At 43.0% G+C, this 16,865-nt stretch overlaps 1 protein-coding gene across 1 annotated transcript in view; it reads right to left on the bottom strand.

The window, feature by feature from the left end:
* The window catches only part of arf5 (ADP ribosylation factor 5), a 28,337-nt gene extending 11,514 nt beyond the window's left edge, over positions 1 to 16,823 (bottom strand). The window contains exons 1-2 of the mRNA XM_033039943.1: positions 16,460 to 16,823; positions 1,552 to 1,632 (exon numbers count right to left, since the gene is read on the bottom strand). Of these exons, the coding sequence (XP_032895834.1) occupies positions 1,552 to 1,632; positions 16,460 to 16,526 (148 nt within the window). The 5' untranslated portion in view covers positions 16,527 to 16,823. The remainder of the gene's footprint in view (positions 1 to 1,551; positions 1,633 to 16,459) is intronic.
* Between the last annotated feature and the right edge of the window lie 42 nt (positions 16,824 to 16,865).

The following is a 16,865-nucleotide window of genomic DNA, read 5'->3' as shown; positions in this document are numbered from 1 at the left end:
TCATAGCTTGTATCCTTTAATCACCCACAGGCCCTTTTCAAATGCAATCCCTTCTCTATTCACCCCTGGTAAAACGAAATCTCCACTAGCAACTGCAATTTCTACTTATTTACTTCCTAGACACAAGCCATTTACTGAAATATATCTGCAGCTGCTGACCTTCTCAACTCCTCCTTTGTATCTACTTTAATACCCTTATCCCCAATAAGATTTTCTCTCTTACATCTTGGGTATCTCTCTTTGTTTTCCCAGGTTGAAACTGTGAATAATTCAATTATTGAGCACTGAATTACCCATCCAACAGCACATCTGCCTGTACTTCAAGCACCCTCAGACCTTCCTTCCATTGACAAAACCACAATATCTCAGAAACAATCACATTCTAACCTTACCTCATGGATTTCAATTCCATCAAGAATGAGCTCATCTATTCCGCTACCTTAGCCAATGGCAATCTTTCTTCCCACCATTAGTACAAAACTCCTCAGACTCATCCAAAATCATCATGAATCCAAATAATTTACTAGTTTCTTTCCAAATGTACCTTGTATCATTCCCAAGCTTGTTTATCTTCCTGGGTTCCAAGGTGAACAACATTAAAGCTTCACACTCCTTTCTTACTGCCCCTTGTTTCAAAACCTCAGCCAATCTTCAAAAGAACAAATCTACCTCAAAAGCCCTCCATTTTATTTCTACTCCACCTTGCTTTTCTTCCCAAAGTCTTTCGGTGTGCCATTGTCCCACAGATTTTCATGTTTTTAACCAATGTCACAATGACATCTTCTGCAAATATTTCCTCTGTGGTCTCTATCCAAAACAAGGTTTTAAACGCTACGCCTAGTGAGATGAAACGTAGATCCTCTCCAATCACCCCTCCTTCAGACTCCAACTCTCTAAGATTTTTATTATAATTTCTAATATCTTAATTTTAGTCTAGATTACATTTTGTTTCCAAATCCGCTAAGAATGCGACACAGAAGGCAAAATCTGCTCTCCACCAAGGCGACATGATAGGGCAAATCGAACACGGAAGAAGTAGCTTGGGGCTTGGCGGAAAGCGACCTTGCTGGAACAAGGCATCATCACTGGAGCGCCGGAAGTTGGTCGCGGCCGAAATCCGCCAACAGGAGGAGTTGAGTAGGTGTGCCAAGGCTGTGTCGCAAGCTAAACAGAGCCATTGGATGAGATGGGAGAGTGTGGAAAAGAGGAAGATCAGCTGGAAGGACATGTGGGAGATGGAGGAGAGCAGGATAGGTTTCCTCATTCGGGTAACCTATGATGTCCTTCCTAGCCCAAAAAATCTCAACCAATGGCTGGGCGCATGGTGTATCTTATGAGGCTCAAAATCCCTTGGGAGGATGCTGTGCAGGAAGCCTTCGAAAGAAAGAAACTGCAATATACAGAGCTTGCAGCGGAGGCAGAACAGCGGGGCTGGAGAGCTAAGATCTGCCCGGTAGAAGTTGGATGTCGAGGATTCGTGGCAACATCAACCGGAAGACTGATGAAGGATTCTACTCTACCTCAAAAAATTAAAACCAACATGAAACATACCTATTGTTGGAATGGTGGTGACGACCTCACCCAGCTTTAGTTTGTACAGGATTGTAGTTTTCCCAGCAGCATCAAGTCCCACTGAGGTACAGAAAAGAAACAAATTAGTTTAGACAGCTTATAAAATACCAACATTTCCATGGAAGCATATTTACCCCAAAATGTTAATGTGGCATTGTCTTTGTAATTGTAAATATTTATTTATTTTTTTTTATTTCAAAATAGACTTTATTTGAAAAAATATATACAATACATGAACTGCAAAAAATTCATCCGACATTTTCGGAGGCTGTACAAACATTCAATACTGTTTGCACAGATTGCTCAAATTTCACAAATGTATCCCCCACTCTTGCCACTCATGTGGCCCACTGGCATGGAATCCCCGTATTTTGAGGGGCGTCTCCACCACACCCTGGCCCTCCATGTCCAGCAGCGGAAGGACCTTAGATTGTGGTCCTCCCCAACCGAGCTTCAGTGCGTCCTTCAGCACGTACTCCTGCAGTCTGCAGCGGGCCAGTCGGCAACATTCCCTAACGGACATCCCACTAAATTTGCATATACTATAGCAGTGAAGGAACTTTTAACGTGGACTTATGGCTACATTTGGGGGGTATTTTGGAGTAATTTTCATTGGTACACAGATGGTCAAGAGATAGTTAATTACCATACTTAAAGCTACGAAGGGATTAACTAGCAGATAAAAATAGCTGTTTTCCAGACAAAGGAATCCAGGATATGCGATGCATCAATTAGATGCTGGAGCTCAAGAAACCCTTCCTTTTTTTTGAGATGTGAAATTCTATATTGGAGTGAGGGGTTGAAAGACCATGACATCAGTTCAGAATATTTATTCACACAGAATTGAGAGCACAGAAACAGGCCATTCAGATCAAAAAGCCTCTGCAGGCATTTGTTCTCCTCCCAGCAATCTTCATCCAACCTAGCAATTTATCCTGTAGGAAAGAACTGCAGATGCTGGTTTAAACTGAAGATTCACAAAATGGTGGCGTAACTCAGCGGCTCAGACAGTTTCTCAGGAGCTGTGCGCTAGGTGAGAACGAGTACAGACAGTGAGACTCAACAAGACATTTGTTAGCTGTGTGCTAGGTCGTATGAATAATGATTCTCCAACTTCAAGTAACCCTTCACCATCCCTCCCCCACCCAAGTCATACCAGCTTCAAAGTCGTCTTGTTGAGTCTCATTGTCTGTGCTCGTTCTCACCTAGCACACTACTAACAATGGCCTGTTTCCTTTATCATCATTACTTTTTTACATATCTTTCACTCATTTGTTCAATATATCTTTCTACATCAGTCTAAATCTCTCGTGGCCCTCACCTCAGTGGTCATGAAATGCTTCAAGTGGCTGGTCAAGAACCACATCTGCGCCTTCCTCCCTCGCAACATGGACCCGCTACAGTTCACATACCGTCCGAACAGATCCACGGACGATGCGGTCTCCCAGGTTCTGCACACCGCTCTCTCTCACCTTGACAGCCAGAAGGGGGGGGGGCTATGTGAGGATGCTGTTCATTGACTTCAGTTCAACCTTCAACACGATAGTCCCCACCAGACTTGTTGAGAAGCTGCTGGAATTGGGGCTTAACACCCCCCTGTGTGCCTGGGACCTGGACTTACTCACCGCCAGGCCCAAGGTAGTCAAGATGGGAGAAAAAACATCAAAGACCCTCACCCTGAGCACAGGATCCCCCCAGGGCTGCGTCCTCAGCCCCACACTGTGTGGCTAGGATCAGCTCCAATTCTATAATCATGTTTGCTGATGACACTGTGGTGGTGGGCCTGATCACTGAAAATAATGAAAAGGCCTACCGGGAAGAGGTGGCTGATCTGGCACTCAGGTGTCAGGACTCCTCTTGAATGTCAAAAAAACTAAAGATCGTGGACTTTAGGAAGGCACAACATCCGAGTACGTACACGCCACTGAAGATAAATGGGGATACTGTGGATAGGGTGAGTTGCTTTAAATACCTGGGAGTCCACATCTCAGAGGATCTGACATGGACAACACACACTGCCGCACTGGTGAGTAAGGCAAGGCAGCGCCTTTACCACCTCAGGCAGCTGAGGAAATTCAGAGTCTCTCTGAGGATCCTCCAGTGCTTCTACTCAGCGGCTGTAGAAAGCATCTTGTCCAGAAAACATCACAATTTGGTTTGGGAACTGCTCTGCCCAGGACAAGGAGGCTCTGCAGAGAGTAGTGCGTTCGGGTGAACGCACTATGGGAACTACACTCTCCTCTCTGCAGGAACTATACATCAGAAGGTGCAGATCCAGAGCCAGCAACATTATGGGGGACCCCTTCCACCCCAGCAAGAGGCTGTTCCAGCTGCTACGGTCAGGCAAACGCCTCCGCTGTCATGCTGTGGAAACAGAGAGGATGAGAAGGAGTTTCTTCCCAGAGGCCATTAGGACTGTAAACTCTTATCTCACCAGGGACTAACTTACTGTACCAATTTACTGTTGTGTTGTGTCTATTTAAAATCGCTGCTTTTTTCCCTTATAAATATGTAATTACTGATTCTGTTCTATTCTGTTTTGTAGGGGTATTTTGCACATTCCGCAAGCATTGCCACTTTTCATTTCACTGCACATCTCGTATGCGCATGTGACAAATAAACTTGACTTGTTTCTCTTTCCCCTGACTCTCAGTCTGAAGAAGGGTCTTGGCCTGAAACATCACCCATTCCTTTTCTCCAGAGATGCTGTCTGACCCATTGAGTTACTCCAGCTTTGTCTACCAATTTATTCTTCTAGTTCCAACTCTCTCTCATGCATTTATAGTTGCCCAACAAACACATCTATGCGAATCCCTCAATTTATATGCAAAACCAATGGTATCACTCAAAATAAGTAAAATAGCAACTAACAACCACATCGATTATTTTGCACCCGTTATCTTCTCCCATGCCTTTTTATCAATTAATTTACCAAATCAAAATTTCTGTCTACTAACAATCTAGCTACATCCTACTGACTGTGATCTATCAAGGAATTCTCTATTTCTCCTTGTGCATTTAAAGATTGAATATAATTTATTTTGTAATATTAACCTTGAATAATGCCGTAATATAGTATATCCTCGTCATAACGAACCATGTGGGGGCGGGGTGGGGGGGAGGGGATTGTCCACTATAACCGAGTACGGTACAGGCCCACCGCTGATTTTCAGGCACTTCCAGTCTTTCTGGATTATCCGTTTTGCCAGACCAACAGAGGTCACGGCCTCCGAGAGGAGTCCAATGGTACTGCCTGTCTACACCACCAAGATACCGGCCCACAAAGATGGCCTCAGAAATTGGCTATGGGAACGGATCTGCCGGAGTTCCTGCCGCAGGGGGGCAAATTCGACCCGCAGAAGTTGGCTTTGGGAAAGATCTGCCTCCTCCAGCAGAGCCCCAGCCACAGGGGGACAAATTCACCTTGCTGATCACGCGGAAGTCCCAATGAGGTCAAGATCGGCCATCTCACCCAGCCTAGGCGGCACATTTTTGGAGGGAGGTCTGTGGGGGGAGGGTTCGGTCAAGTGTGCGCTCTTAATTTTGTCTGGATTGAAGGATGCGCCGAACCAACAGGTGCCCGAAAATCAGTGGTGGATCTGTGTTATCATTGTTTAAGTAGTAGAAACAAACAACTGCACTTGCTGATTAATACACAAAAGGACAAAGTGCTCGAGTAACTCTGTAGGTCAAGCAGTGCCTCAAGACAACACGGGTATTGATGTTTTGGGTCAAGATCCTCCTTCTCACTTGATCTGGAACTAGGCCTGGAATTCAGGTGTTTCGGTGGCCTGGGCTATAAGCACATGACTGGGCAGGTGGTGCTTGCCAGGGGTGTAAGCATATGGCTGGGAAGGCAGCGTTGGCCAGGGGTGGTGTCAGCTGCAGCCAATAGGTTCGTCCCCTATAACCAAAATCCGTTACAAAGAGAACCGATAAAGAGGGTTTATTGTACAGACCCTTTTGTTTTTAAAGTGTGCATGTGTGGGCATACATTTTGGATAGGAGAGGGAACTGTTGAAAAGCTAACCTTGAATTTGGAGGGAAGGATGAAAAGGAAATAACCTAATTGTGCAGAAACCCTCATGACAAGAGGGCACAAAGCTGAAAGATTAACAGTTTCTCTGCCCACACATGCTGCCTGATTAAGATGAGAATTGTTTAAATGCTTAAGGATGAAATAAATTGCAGGGAAGAGGCAGAAGAGTGAGATCAATTTGTGTAGCTTTATTGCAGTTGGGACAAAAGACTCTATCTGCACAAATTATGTCATTTACACCATACCAGAGAGTGATGGGCTAAATTTGGAGGATTGAAAAGGAATCAGTCTCAGACCTTTGAAACCGTTTTAAAAAAATGCTCCAAATGTTTTGACTGTACATTGCTAGAGGGGCAAACCAAGTTTTATAAAGAATAAATAATATTTAGTAATGATTAAGCAAAGGGTTTTTTTTCAGCCTTAAAAACAAACTTTATTCACAAAATTATCCAATCCTTGCTAAATACCATTTAAAACTACATTTTTTGTTTAAATTCCCCCAAATTCCCTATTGCATTTCAGCCTCTATCTTAATCTCATTTGTACATTCCTATCTGAATTTCATTTTGGGCGAGGTTTAAAAAAAAAAAAAAAATTATGTTTTTTGAAAATCGTTCAAATGACAGGCTGCTCAGTCAGTTTGATCCCATTACTATTATTAAATACCAAATATCCCAGTGCTGAATAGTAATGCCAAACAGTAATTGACAATAGCGAAAGAGAAATTGTAGTCTGTAGATCAGCAATTTGAAGGCTTTGTAGGCATATTTGCGGATGATACGAAAATAGGTGAAGGGGCAGGTAGTGCAGAGAAAGCAGACTCTGCAGAGGAACCTGGACAGGTTGGGAGTGGGCAGAGAAGTGGCAGATGGAATATAGTGTAACAAAGTGTGGAATCATGCACTTTGGTAGTAGGAATAAAGGCATAGACTGTTTTCTAAGTGTGGAGAGAATCCAGAAATCGGAGATACAAAGGGAATTGGGAGTGCAGGTGCAGGATTCCCAAAAAGTTAATCTGCGAGTCGAATCAGTAATAAAGCAGGCAAATGCAATGCTAGCATTTATTTCAAGAGGGCTAGAATACAAAAACAAGGATGTAATGCTGAGGGTCTATAAGGCACTGGTCAGGCCACATTTGGAGTATTGTGAGTAAGTTTAGGCACCATATCTGAGGGAGGATGTGCTGGCTCCTGGAGGGGGTCCAGAGGAGGTTTACAAGAATGATCCCAGGAATGAGTGGGTTAACATATGAGGAGCATTTGACGGCACTGGGCCTGAACTCGCTGAAATTTAGAAGAATGAGGGGGACCTCATTGAAACATTCCGAATAGTGAAAGGCTTAGATAGAGTGGATGTGGAGAGGATGTTTCCACTGGTGGAAGAGATCATAGCCTCAGAATTAAAGGATGTTTTATTTTTAGGAAGGAGATGAGGAGGAGTTTCTTTAGTCAGAGGCTGGTGAATCTGTGGAGTTCTTTGTCAAGTCAATGGATTTTTTATGGCAGAGATAGATAGATTAGTACGGGTGTCAGGGGTTATGGGGAGAAGGCAGGAAAATGGGGTTAGGAGGGAGAGATAGATCATAAATGGCAGAATAGACTTGATGGGCCAAATGGCCTAATTCTGATCCTATCACTTATGACCTAATTTGCTCAGGTCATCTTGGCCTAAGCGACCTCCCAGACACTAACTCCCATTCCCACACTGAGCTTTCTGTCCTTGGCCTCCTCCATTGTCAGAATGAGGCCAAACGCAAATTGGAGGAACAGCACCTCATCTTTTGCTGTATGAATATTGATTTCTCCAAGTGCAAATAAATCTTGCATCCTCTCTCCGTCCCTCCCCCACCCTAGTCATTGTACTAGTTTCACTGTCGTCCTATTAAGTTTAATTGTCTGTATATTTCGTTATCACTTAGCCCACAGCTAACAATGGACCATCATGGGCTCTACTTTTCCTTGATCAGTTACTTTTTTGCATATCTTTCTTACACTCTACATCACTGTCTACATCTCGTTTCCCTTTCCCCTGACTCTCAGTCTGAAGAAGGAGCTCGACCGGAAACATCACCTATTCCTTTTCTCCAGAGATGCTGCCTGACCCGCTGAGTTACTCAAGCATTTTGTGTCTATCTTCGGTTTAAACCAGCATCTGCAGTTCCTTCCAACACAGCAATTTTGAGGACAGCTTTCTTGAAGGTCAGCAATGAATGCTCAGTTCCTCACTGACCACAAGATCCAAACCATTTAAATTAAAATTACACACAAATAGTTACCTGTTCATAAAGGACATATGAAGTGATTAGTTGTTAACAGAATATAAAATTATATCAATGGTTTCTAAATCACAGCTGGCATTTATGTACAGATTAGCTAGTGCAAGGAGTGCAGGGAAAGTGCAATGATGTCAAGTTCATTTGACAAGCTGTGCAAGATTTTATCACTAAACAATGCCCTAACGAACAATAAAGGTGTGAAATGGTCAAAGCCAGCTTGGTCATTAGCTCCAATGATCAACCATACTTGACCACCATAAGGAGTCAGGAGGTTTACTAGAAGTAATTTTCTATCATTATTAATCACTCTCCCCAGCCAAATCAATAGGCAGAAGGTACAGAAAACTAAAGTTGCACACCACCAGATTCAGGAACACCTATTTTCCTACAAGGTAGACACAAAATGCTGGAGTAACTCAGCAGGATAGGCAGCATCTCTGGAGAAAAGGAATGGGTGACGTTTCGGGTCGAGACCCCTCTTCAAACTGAAGAATGGCCTTGACTTTCTGAAGGGTCTCAACCCAAATCGTCACCCATCAGTCTGAAGAAGGGTCTTGACACGAAAGGTCACCCATTCCTTCTCTCCAGAGATGCTGCCTGTCCCGCTGAGTTAATCCAGCATTTTGTCTACCTTCGATTTAAACCAGCATCTGCAGTTCTTTCCTACACATATTTTCCTACAAGGATCTTTAATCAACATGCATAATCCAAATACTACCACAGCAACATCACTATAGGCCACTTCTTGCACTACCATGAATGTTTTTTTCCTCAACTGTGTTGAACTTTTTTGTTGTTTTTTTACCATCTTGCAGAATTTGTTTAGTTAATGGTTATACGTGTTATCTGTGTCTATGTGCCTGTGACGACGCTGCAAGCAAGAATTTTATTGTCCCTGTACCGTACCAAACTGGTACAAATGACAATCGGCTTGACGAGTTGAATCATCCAACTGCTTAAGACCAGTTAATTTAACATCAGTGATTAGAGGAACATAAAAATTGGATAGAATTGGTACCAAGTTATATGGGATAATTAAAGTGAGGAAAATTTGTTAAAAGCAAATTGTATCTGTTTAACTTTGAGTTCTTTGCTGAAGTAGCAGAATCTCGTGATAATGATGGGGTACACAGGGATGCTGTGTGATTTTTTTTATTTAAAAAAAAATCGTAAATGGCTTTAATGTAGGAGCACAAATGGCTCCTGCAGTTTGTATAACTTAAACTTTTTAGAAAATTACACCCTATTAGTTTGCAATTAGTTTAGAGAAACAGCGTGGAAAGAGGCCCTACCGCCCACAGAATCTGAACCGACCAATGATCACTTGTACATTAGTTCTATCCTACACACTAGGGAGAATATACAGAAGCTATTTTACCTTCAAACCTGCAAGCCTTTGGAATGCTGGAGGAAACTAGAGCACCTGGAAAAAAACCATGTGAACACAGGGACAATGTATAAACTCTGTGCAGACTACAGACAGCACCCGTAGTCAGGATCAAACCCTACACTCTAGCACTGCAAGGCAGTAACTCTATCGATGCACCACTGTGCCGCAATCATGGCATGGGTATGATCTTGGCTAACTGGGCAGATAATAACAGCAAACTGGAATAGTTGCTCTTCAGGCTAGAGCCAAATATGCATACTGTGTTCACATTGGGACCATTGCTTTGATGTACAGGACACAATTTCTAAATTTGTAGATGAGAATACAAAAGAAGGCAGGCTGAATAATGTGAAAACAGTAGGTGCAGTGAAGTACAAGAATGGAATGGTGGCTAACATAAAATGGAATGCAAATTGTGTTTCAATAATAATATATTTGTCAGAAGAGTCAGGTAGTCAATTAAATAGACAAAATGAACATCTAATGTTGAAGGCAGATGAGATATTCAAAATACTAAAGAAAGGGGCAAAGGATAAATCTGACAATTATAAGCTAACCTAACTAAAGTGGAAGAAAAGCCTACTGAAATAATACCCTGGGAGAAAATAAACAACCATGTACCACTGAAAAGCCAGATAAAGGGAAAATTTGATTTGATGGTGAATGGATAAGGACGGTGTCGTTTATGTGCGTATAGACCAGGGGTGGGGAACCTGCGACCTTAAGGCCGCATGCGGCATTCTAGGCCATTAAGTACGGCCTTTTGAATGAATCCAAAATTTGTGGAACAAATCCTTTTATTTTTATTAATATGTTTTTGTTCGTCTTTTATTATTTTTATTTTAATCTTACAATGAACGTATTTAAAATACCAAAGAGTAAAAGATTCAATGAAATTAGCATTTTTTAGCATTCAAATTAGCATTTCAACCTCACCTAGTTGATGTCTCCAAAGCTCCTAAAGAAATACAGATGGAATTGATTGAGCTCTCAGAAGATGACATTTTACAGTCCTTATTTGACGCCAAGAAAGATCCGATTGAAATATGGAAAAATTCAATAGAATACCCACGTCTTCGGTAACATGCACGAAAAATGCTTTCTTGTTTTTCAACCACTTATTGCTGCGAATCTACATTCTCCTACCTAACCCAAATCAAGACGCCCTTAAGGTCACACATATCGGACACCCATCTAGATCAGCTGAAACTGCATACCTCCCTGTTGCAACCAAATATTTAAATTCTTTCCCACAAAAAGCAGTCACAACAAAGTCATTAAAAGGTTAGTTAACTTTAGAATTAACTATTTGTTTTCATTTTCTTGAAGTTAGTACATAGTAGCTAGATTTTTACAAAATAATGTACATTTTGAAGTATATCTAATTGAAGTTTCATCGATGCACCCTTATTAGATTACAGCTAACCTAATGCGGCATTCCAACATGAAAAGGTTCCCCACCCCTGGTATAGACTTTCAAAAGGCATGTAGTAAAACAATAAACCTTATAACAAAATTGAAACCCAAGGGTAAAAGATATAACAGTAGTACAAATGCAAAATTCACAACTCCTGTGAATTGCCGTGTGTTTCTGATTGGAAGGAGATGTATAGTGGAATCCCTCAGTGCTTAAAGGATCAGTGGTGTACTGGATACATGATGATGATTTGCGAATTATATTATAAACCACAACTCAATGTTTGCACAATAAAACATTTTTAGCAGGAATTTAAGAAGACACCAGTAAATTCAACATCAGGCGCACAGGAGATGAAATTCACTAACGTGGCCTTATGGTACCTAACGTAGTAAAACATCAGGCCACTTTGCAAGACCATTAATAATGAATTAAAAACAAAGAACTGCGATAGCTGGTTAATGCACAAAAGGACAAAAAGTGCTGAAGTAACTCAGCAGGTCTGGACAATTCTGATTAATTAGAAGCAGGTTTTAAGAAGAAAAAAAGATTTGGGAAACAATTTTAGAGTTTTGAATCCAGGCATTTGAAGGAATAATCAATGGGGAAGTAATTAAATTCAAATATGGTCATGATTTGGAACGGAAATTTCCAACTTTTGGGGCTTGACGAGATTAGAAAGGGAGGATGAAACTATGTTGTGCAGGAAAGAGCTGCAGATGCTGGTTTAAATCGAAGGTAGACACAAAATGCTGGAGTAACTCAGCAGCACCTCTGGTGAGAAGGAATGGGTGACGTTTCGGGTCGAGACCCTTCTTCCGACCCGAAACATCACCCATTCCTTCTCTCCAGAGATGCTGCCTGTCCCACTGAATTACTCCAGCATTTTGTGTTTACCTTCGATGAAACTATGTAATTGGATGGGGAGTTCCAGGGCTTAAATCTAGCCATAATAATGGCCATAGGTTTCTATGTCCAGATGGTGCACAGCTGGAGTGGGTACCTGCAAGTGGTGATGGTTGTCCCTTATGTGTGCTAACCACATGGTCAAGGTTACGAGAGGTTTTAATCAGGCAAAAGTTGTAACAGAGATGAGGTTATTATTTTTTTTTTTTTTTTTTTTAATGCACTGTACAGGGAGTGAACAAATTTAAGATAACATAAGATACCTTTAATGCAACAAAGGGTTACGATTGGATGATGACAATAAATTTAAAGCAGCTCTCAGTAAGCAGTGAAGTAGTAATAAATTATATCAGACAGGTGAAAATATGAAATTATACAATCATTACATGAAGATTAATCTAAAGTTTGAAAAAAAAAATTATTTACAAGAAACAAATGGGCTTGTACACAAGCAGCTGGGCTTGTACACTCTGGAGTTTAGAAGGATGACAGGGCATCTCATTGAAACTTATAAGATTGTTAAGGGCTTGGATACACTAGAGGCAGGAAACATGTTCCCGATGTTGGGGGAGTCCAGAACCGGGGGCCACAGTTTAAGAATAAGGAGTAAGCCATTTAGAACGGAGACGAGGAAACACTTTTTCTCAGAGAGTGGTGAGGCTGTGGAATTATCTGCCTCAGAGGGCGATGGAGGCAGGTTCTCTGGATGCTTTCAAGAGAGAGCTAGGTAGGGCTCTTAAAGATAGCAGAGTCAGGGGATATGGGAAGAAGGCAGGAACGGGGTACTGATTGGGGATGATCATCCATGATCACATTCGAAGGGCCAAATGGCCTACTCCTGCACCTATTGTATATTGTCTATTGTCTAAATGTAGCCATACAAACCAAATAGTATTAGTAAGAGGTGCAGGAAGAAAGACCTGGTGTTACTACAACAGGTAACAGAACAAGTTGAGAAGGCTGCGCACAGGCACACACAGTCATACAACATGGAACCAGGTCATTCGGCCCAATGTGCCCAGGCCGGCCAACATGCTCCATCTACACTAGTTCCAACTGCCTGCGTTTGGCCCAATTCCCTCTAAATCCATTCTATTCATGTACCAGTCCAAATATTTTTTGAACTATGTGATAGTACCCCTTAAGATCCTATACCCTCACCGTAAATCTATGCCCTCTGGTTCTTGATGCCCCTACTCTGTGCATTTACCCCATCAATTCCTCTCACTTCTATAAGATCACCCCTCATCCTTTTGTGCTCCAAGGAATACAGTCCTAGCCTGCTCAACCTCTCCCTACAGTTCAGGCTCTCGAGTCCTGGCAACATCTCTGTAAATCTTCTCTGCACCCTTTCCGGCTTAACAACATCTTTCCAATAACAGGGTGACTACAATACCCTAAATGTGGCCTCGCCAATGTCTTGTACAACTGTACCATATCCTCCAAACTTCTATACTTAATTCTCTGACTGATGGCCAATGTGCCAAAAGCTTTCTTGACCACCGTATGCCTCTTTCAAGGAACCATGTACCTGCTCTTGCATCCCTCTGCTCTAAAACACTCTCCAGACACCTGACATTCACTGTATAGGTCCTGCTATGGTTAGACTTCCCAAAATGAAACACCTCGCACTTCTCTGAATTAAACTGCATCAACCATTCCTCAGCCCACCTGCCTAACCGATCAAGATCACACTGCAATTTTTTCACAACCACCCTCGCTATCTACGGTGCAATCCACTTTAGTGTCATCTGCAAACGTTCTAATCATGCTTTGTACATTCTCACCCAAATCATTGAAATAGATGTCAAACAGTAATGGGCCCAACGCCAAACCTCAAGGCACATACATAGAAGGATGAGAGGGCATCTTATGGAGACAACACATTCTTATGAGATTGGACAGGCTAGATGCAGGAAAATTGTTCCCAATGTTGAGGGAGTAAGGGGTAAGCCATTTAGGACTGAATGAGGAAAATTATCTGCCACAGAAGGCAGTGGAGGCCAATTCACTTGATATATTCAAAAGAGAGTTAGATATAACTCTTGGGGCTAACGGAATCAAGGGATATGGGGAGAAAGCAGGAATGGGAGGTACTCATCTTGGATGATCAGCCATGATCATATTGAATGGCGGTGCTGGCTCAAAAGGCAGAATAGCCTACTCCTGCACCTATTTTCTATGTTTCTAGTCACAGGCCAGTCTGGAAAATGCCCTTCAACCATCACCCTCTGCTTCCTTCCACAAAGCCAATTTTCTATCCAGTTGGCTAGCTGTCCATGGATCCCACGCTTTCTAACCTTTGGAGCAGCCTACAATGCAGAACCTTGTCAATTGACTTGACTTAAAACCCATATGTGCGTCTACAGCTCTGCCTTCATCAACCGTTTTGGCCACATCTTCAATAAACTCAATCAGATTTGTGAGACACAATTTCCCACATACAATACTGTGCCGATTCTCAACCTGAAGCATCACCCAATCCCTCTATCCAGAGATGCTGCCTGTCCAGTTGAGTTACTCCAACATTTTGTGTCGACCTTCTAATTATTCCCTCGCCATCTAAATGCACGTATATCTTATCCCTCAGACTTATCTCTTGTAACTTTACAACCACAGGTGCATGATCAACTCTCAGCCAAGGCACCTGCCATTTCCTCTTTAGCTTCCCAGTGTCCTCAAATATATTTGATCAGGCCTGGAAGATTTGTCTACCTTCATATGCGTTAGGACATTCAGAACCTCTTCGACTGTAATATTGACTACTCTCAATACACTTCTATTGACTGCCCCAAATTCCCTGGTCTGCATGTCTATGTTAAAATCAGAGGAGAAATACTCATTGAGGACCTTGCCCATTTCTTGTGACTCCACACAGAGTTGACCACTTTGATACCCGAGGGGACCCATTCTCTCACTGGTTACCCGTTTTCCCTCAATGTACTTATAAAATCTCTTAAGGTATCACCCTTAATATTATCTGCCAGAGCCAGATAATGGTGCCTTTTTACCTGTCGCTTTCCTTTTATACCGTGCTCCTCAGTTTCAAAACTCTTTCAGGCATTCACCTGATCCTGGGATACTCTAATTCCCATTGACTATTCAGGGGCGTGTAGTACATTAACAACAAGATGATCATCCCTTTCTTATTTCTCAGCTCCATCCATATAGCCTTGCTGAACAAACCATCAGTAAAGTCAGCTCTGGCCACCTCCTTAATCAAAAAAGCAACACCCCCTCCTCTTCTAACTCCACCTCTACCTCTTCTGATGCATCTGTACCATGGAACATTAAGCCACCAGTCCTATCCCTCTCTTAACCAGGTTTATGTAATGACCACAACAACCCAGTTGCACACAACTAGGTAGCTCTTTCTTCCCAATAACCCTATCTGGCTTAAGCCCTCCCTTCACCACCTCCAGTTTAAATTCCATTTGGAATATTTTGGAGGACCAAGAAACCAAGAACTAATCACGCCTTATCCGAGTTCACCTGCCTTGTCCATCAGGCCTCTCGTATTAAAATAGGTACAATTCAAATCATTAGTCCCTGCCTATTCAGTTCACTTAACCTTCTTTTATCACCATTTATACTGCCTTGGTCCAGCATACGATCCCACCCCCCTACCAATCTAGTTTAAACCCACCAGTGTTGGATTTCTTACGGTGTACAAATGAACAGAAGGGCGTTAAGATATACCTTTATTAAAATCACTGGGACCCAGTTGGAGCTTTGTATCGCATATTGGGTATAACACTTCAAGAAACGTCAGGACTTTGGTGAGGGAAGGAAGAATGTTTAGAAACTTAGAGGATGGGGCTAAGAAAATTAAGAGGAGATTTAACAGGTGGATTAATATACAAATGATTTTGATACACAAAATGAGATTTTTTTTTCTAAACTGAGTGATCATTAACCATAGGAAACAGATTTAATGTAATTGGCAAAACAGGCAGACACAATGCATGGAAACACACAGCAAGTTGCCGGAGGAGGTAGCTGAAGCAAGGACTATTGCAACATTTAAGAAACAATTAGACAGGTACATGGATAGGACAGGTTTGGAGTGATATGGGCCAAACGCAGGCAGGCGGGACTAGTGTAGATGGCACACGTTGGTCAGTGTAGGCAAGTTGGGCCAAAGGGCCTTTTTCCATGCTGTATGACTGTTAACTGGTTTGAGCTGTTTGAAAGTACAGTTTTAATTTAATATTCACAACAGAATTGGTTAAATAGTTCAGAGAGAAAATCCACTGGGATATGGGGAAATAACAGCAGAATGGCCCAGCTGAACTATATATTCAAGGAGCCAAAACTGTCATTTGTCAGAAGGCCATCATGAACACATCATCAGGAGAGGTCAGGTTCGATCCTCCCTCTGATTAATCTGCCATTAGAAAAAAAACACCAATAAAATATTTTTTTAGGAATGAATGCATGATAACGCAGATCCCAAATCTATTAGATTATATAATCATATTTTGGTTTTAAAAACTGCACAAGAACCATAAATACTAAGACTACCCTGCCAAAGCAGCCAAAGCGACGGAGGGAGTGCACCCCCCTCACACACAGTCAGCCATCACCTGCCCCGCCCCGTCGCCACCCACTCCTTCTGTGCTCGAGTCCGTGACTCGCCGATGGCCTCCACGGCTACACAACCAGGGAGGAAACACACGGTCCCCAATCCCTAAAGTAAAAGGAGGTGTCGACTGAAACCCTCGAGAGCACTCCGCCCTCAGCGCCTGAAGCACAATAACCTGACGATCCCCCGCCCCACACATACACGGCCTGCCTGCCTGCCTGCCTGCCTGGGTTCACCTTGGGTCCAAAGTTACGTGGGGCCGACATCAGGCTTACCCATCAAGATCCGCATCTGCTTCTTTCCGAACAGCCGGGCGAACAAGATCGACATGCTCATGCCCATGGCTGCGAACGCGGTCGTGGCCTGGCAGCTCGCGGGCGGACGGCAGCAAATGGGAGGTTGCGGGCTCGGGGCGGATCCGACCGAGTGGAGACTCGGGCGTGTTCGGATCCCGTCGGCGGGCGGGCGGTCGGTCGGTCGGGCTGACTGGAGAGCTAGTTGGCTGGAGAGCGTAGCGGCGGGAGCCTGGCGCCGGGTTCGGAACTGTAAAAGGATCGACAACCAAATTAACAGACCGAAAGCGCGAGTGCGGCTGACGTTTCGATGATCGTGTCCGGCCAACAATAAAGGAATGACGTCGCAACCGGGGGTCGAAGTTCAATTTCCTCGCGCGACTTCCGG

Source organism: Amblyraja radiata, chromosome 21, assembly GCF_010909765.2.
Source record: "Amblyraja radiata isolate CabotCenter1 chromosome 21, sAmbRad1.1.pri, whole genome shotgun sequence".
Taxonomy (NCBI): domain Eukaryota; kingdom Metazoa; phylum Chordata; class Chondrichthyes; order Rajiformes; family Rajidae; genus Amblyraja; species Amblyraja radiata.
Note: the sequence above shows the minus strand (reverse complement) of the source record. Positions and strands in the feature narration are given on the sequence as shown.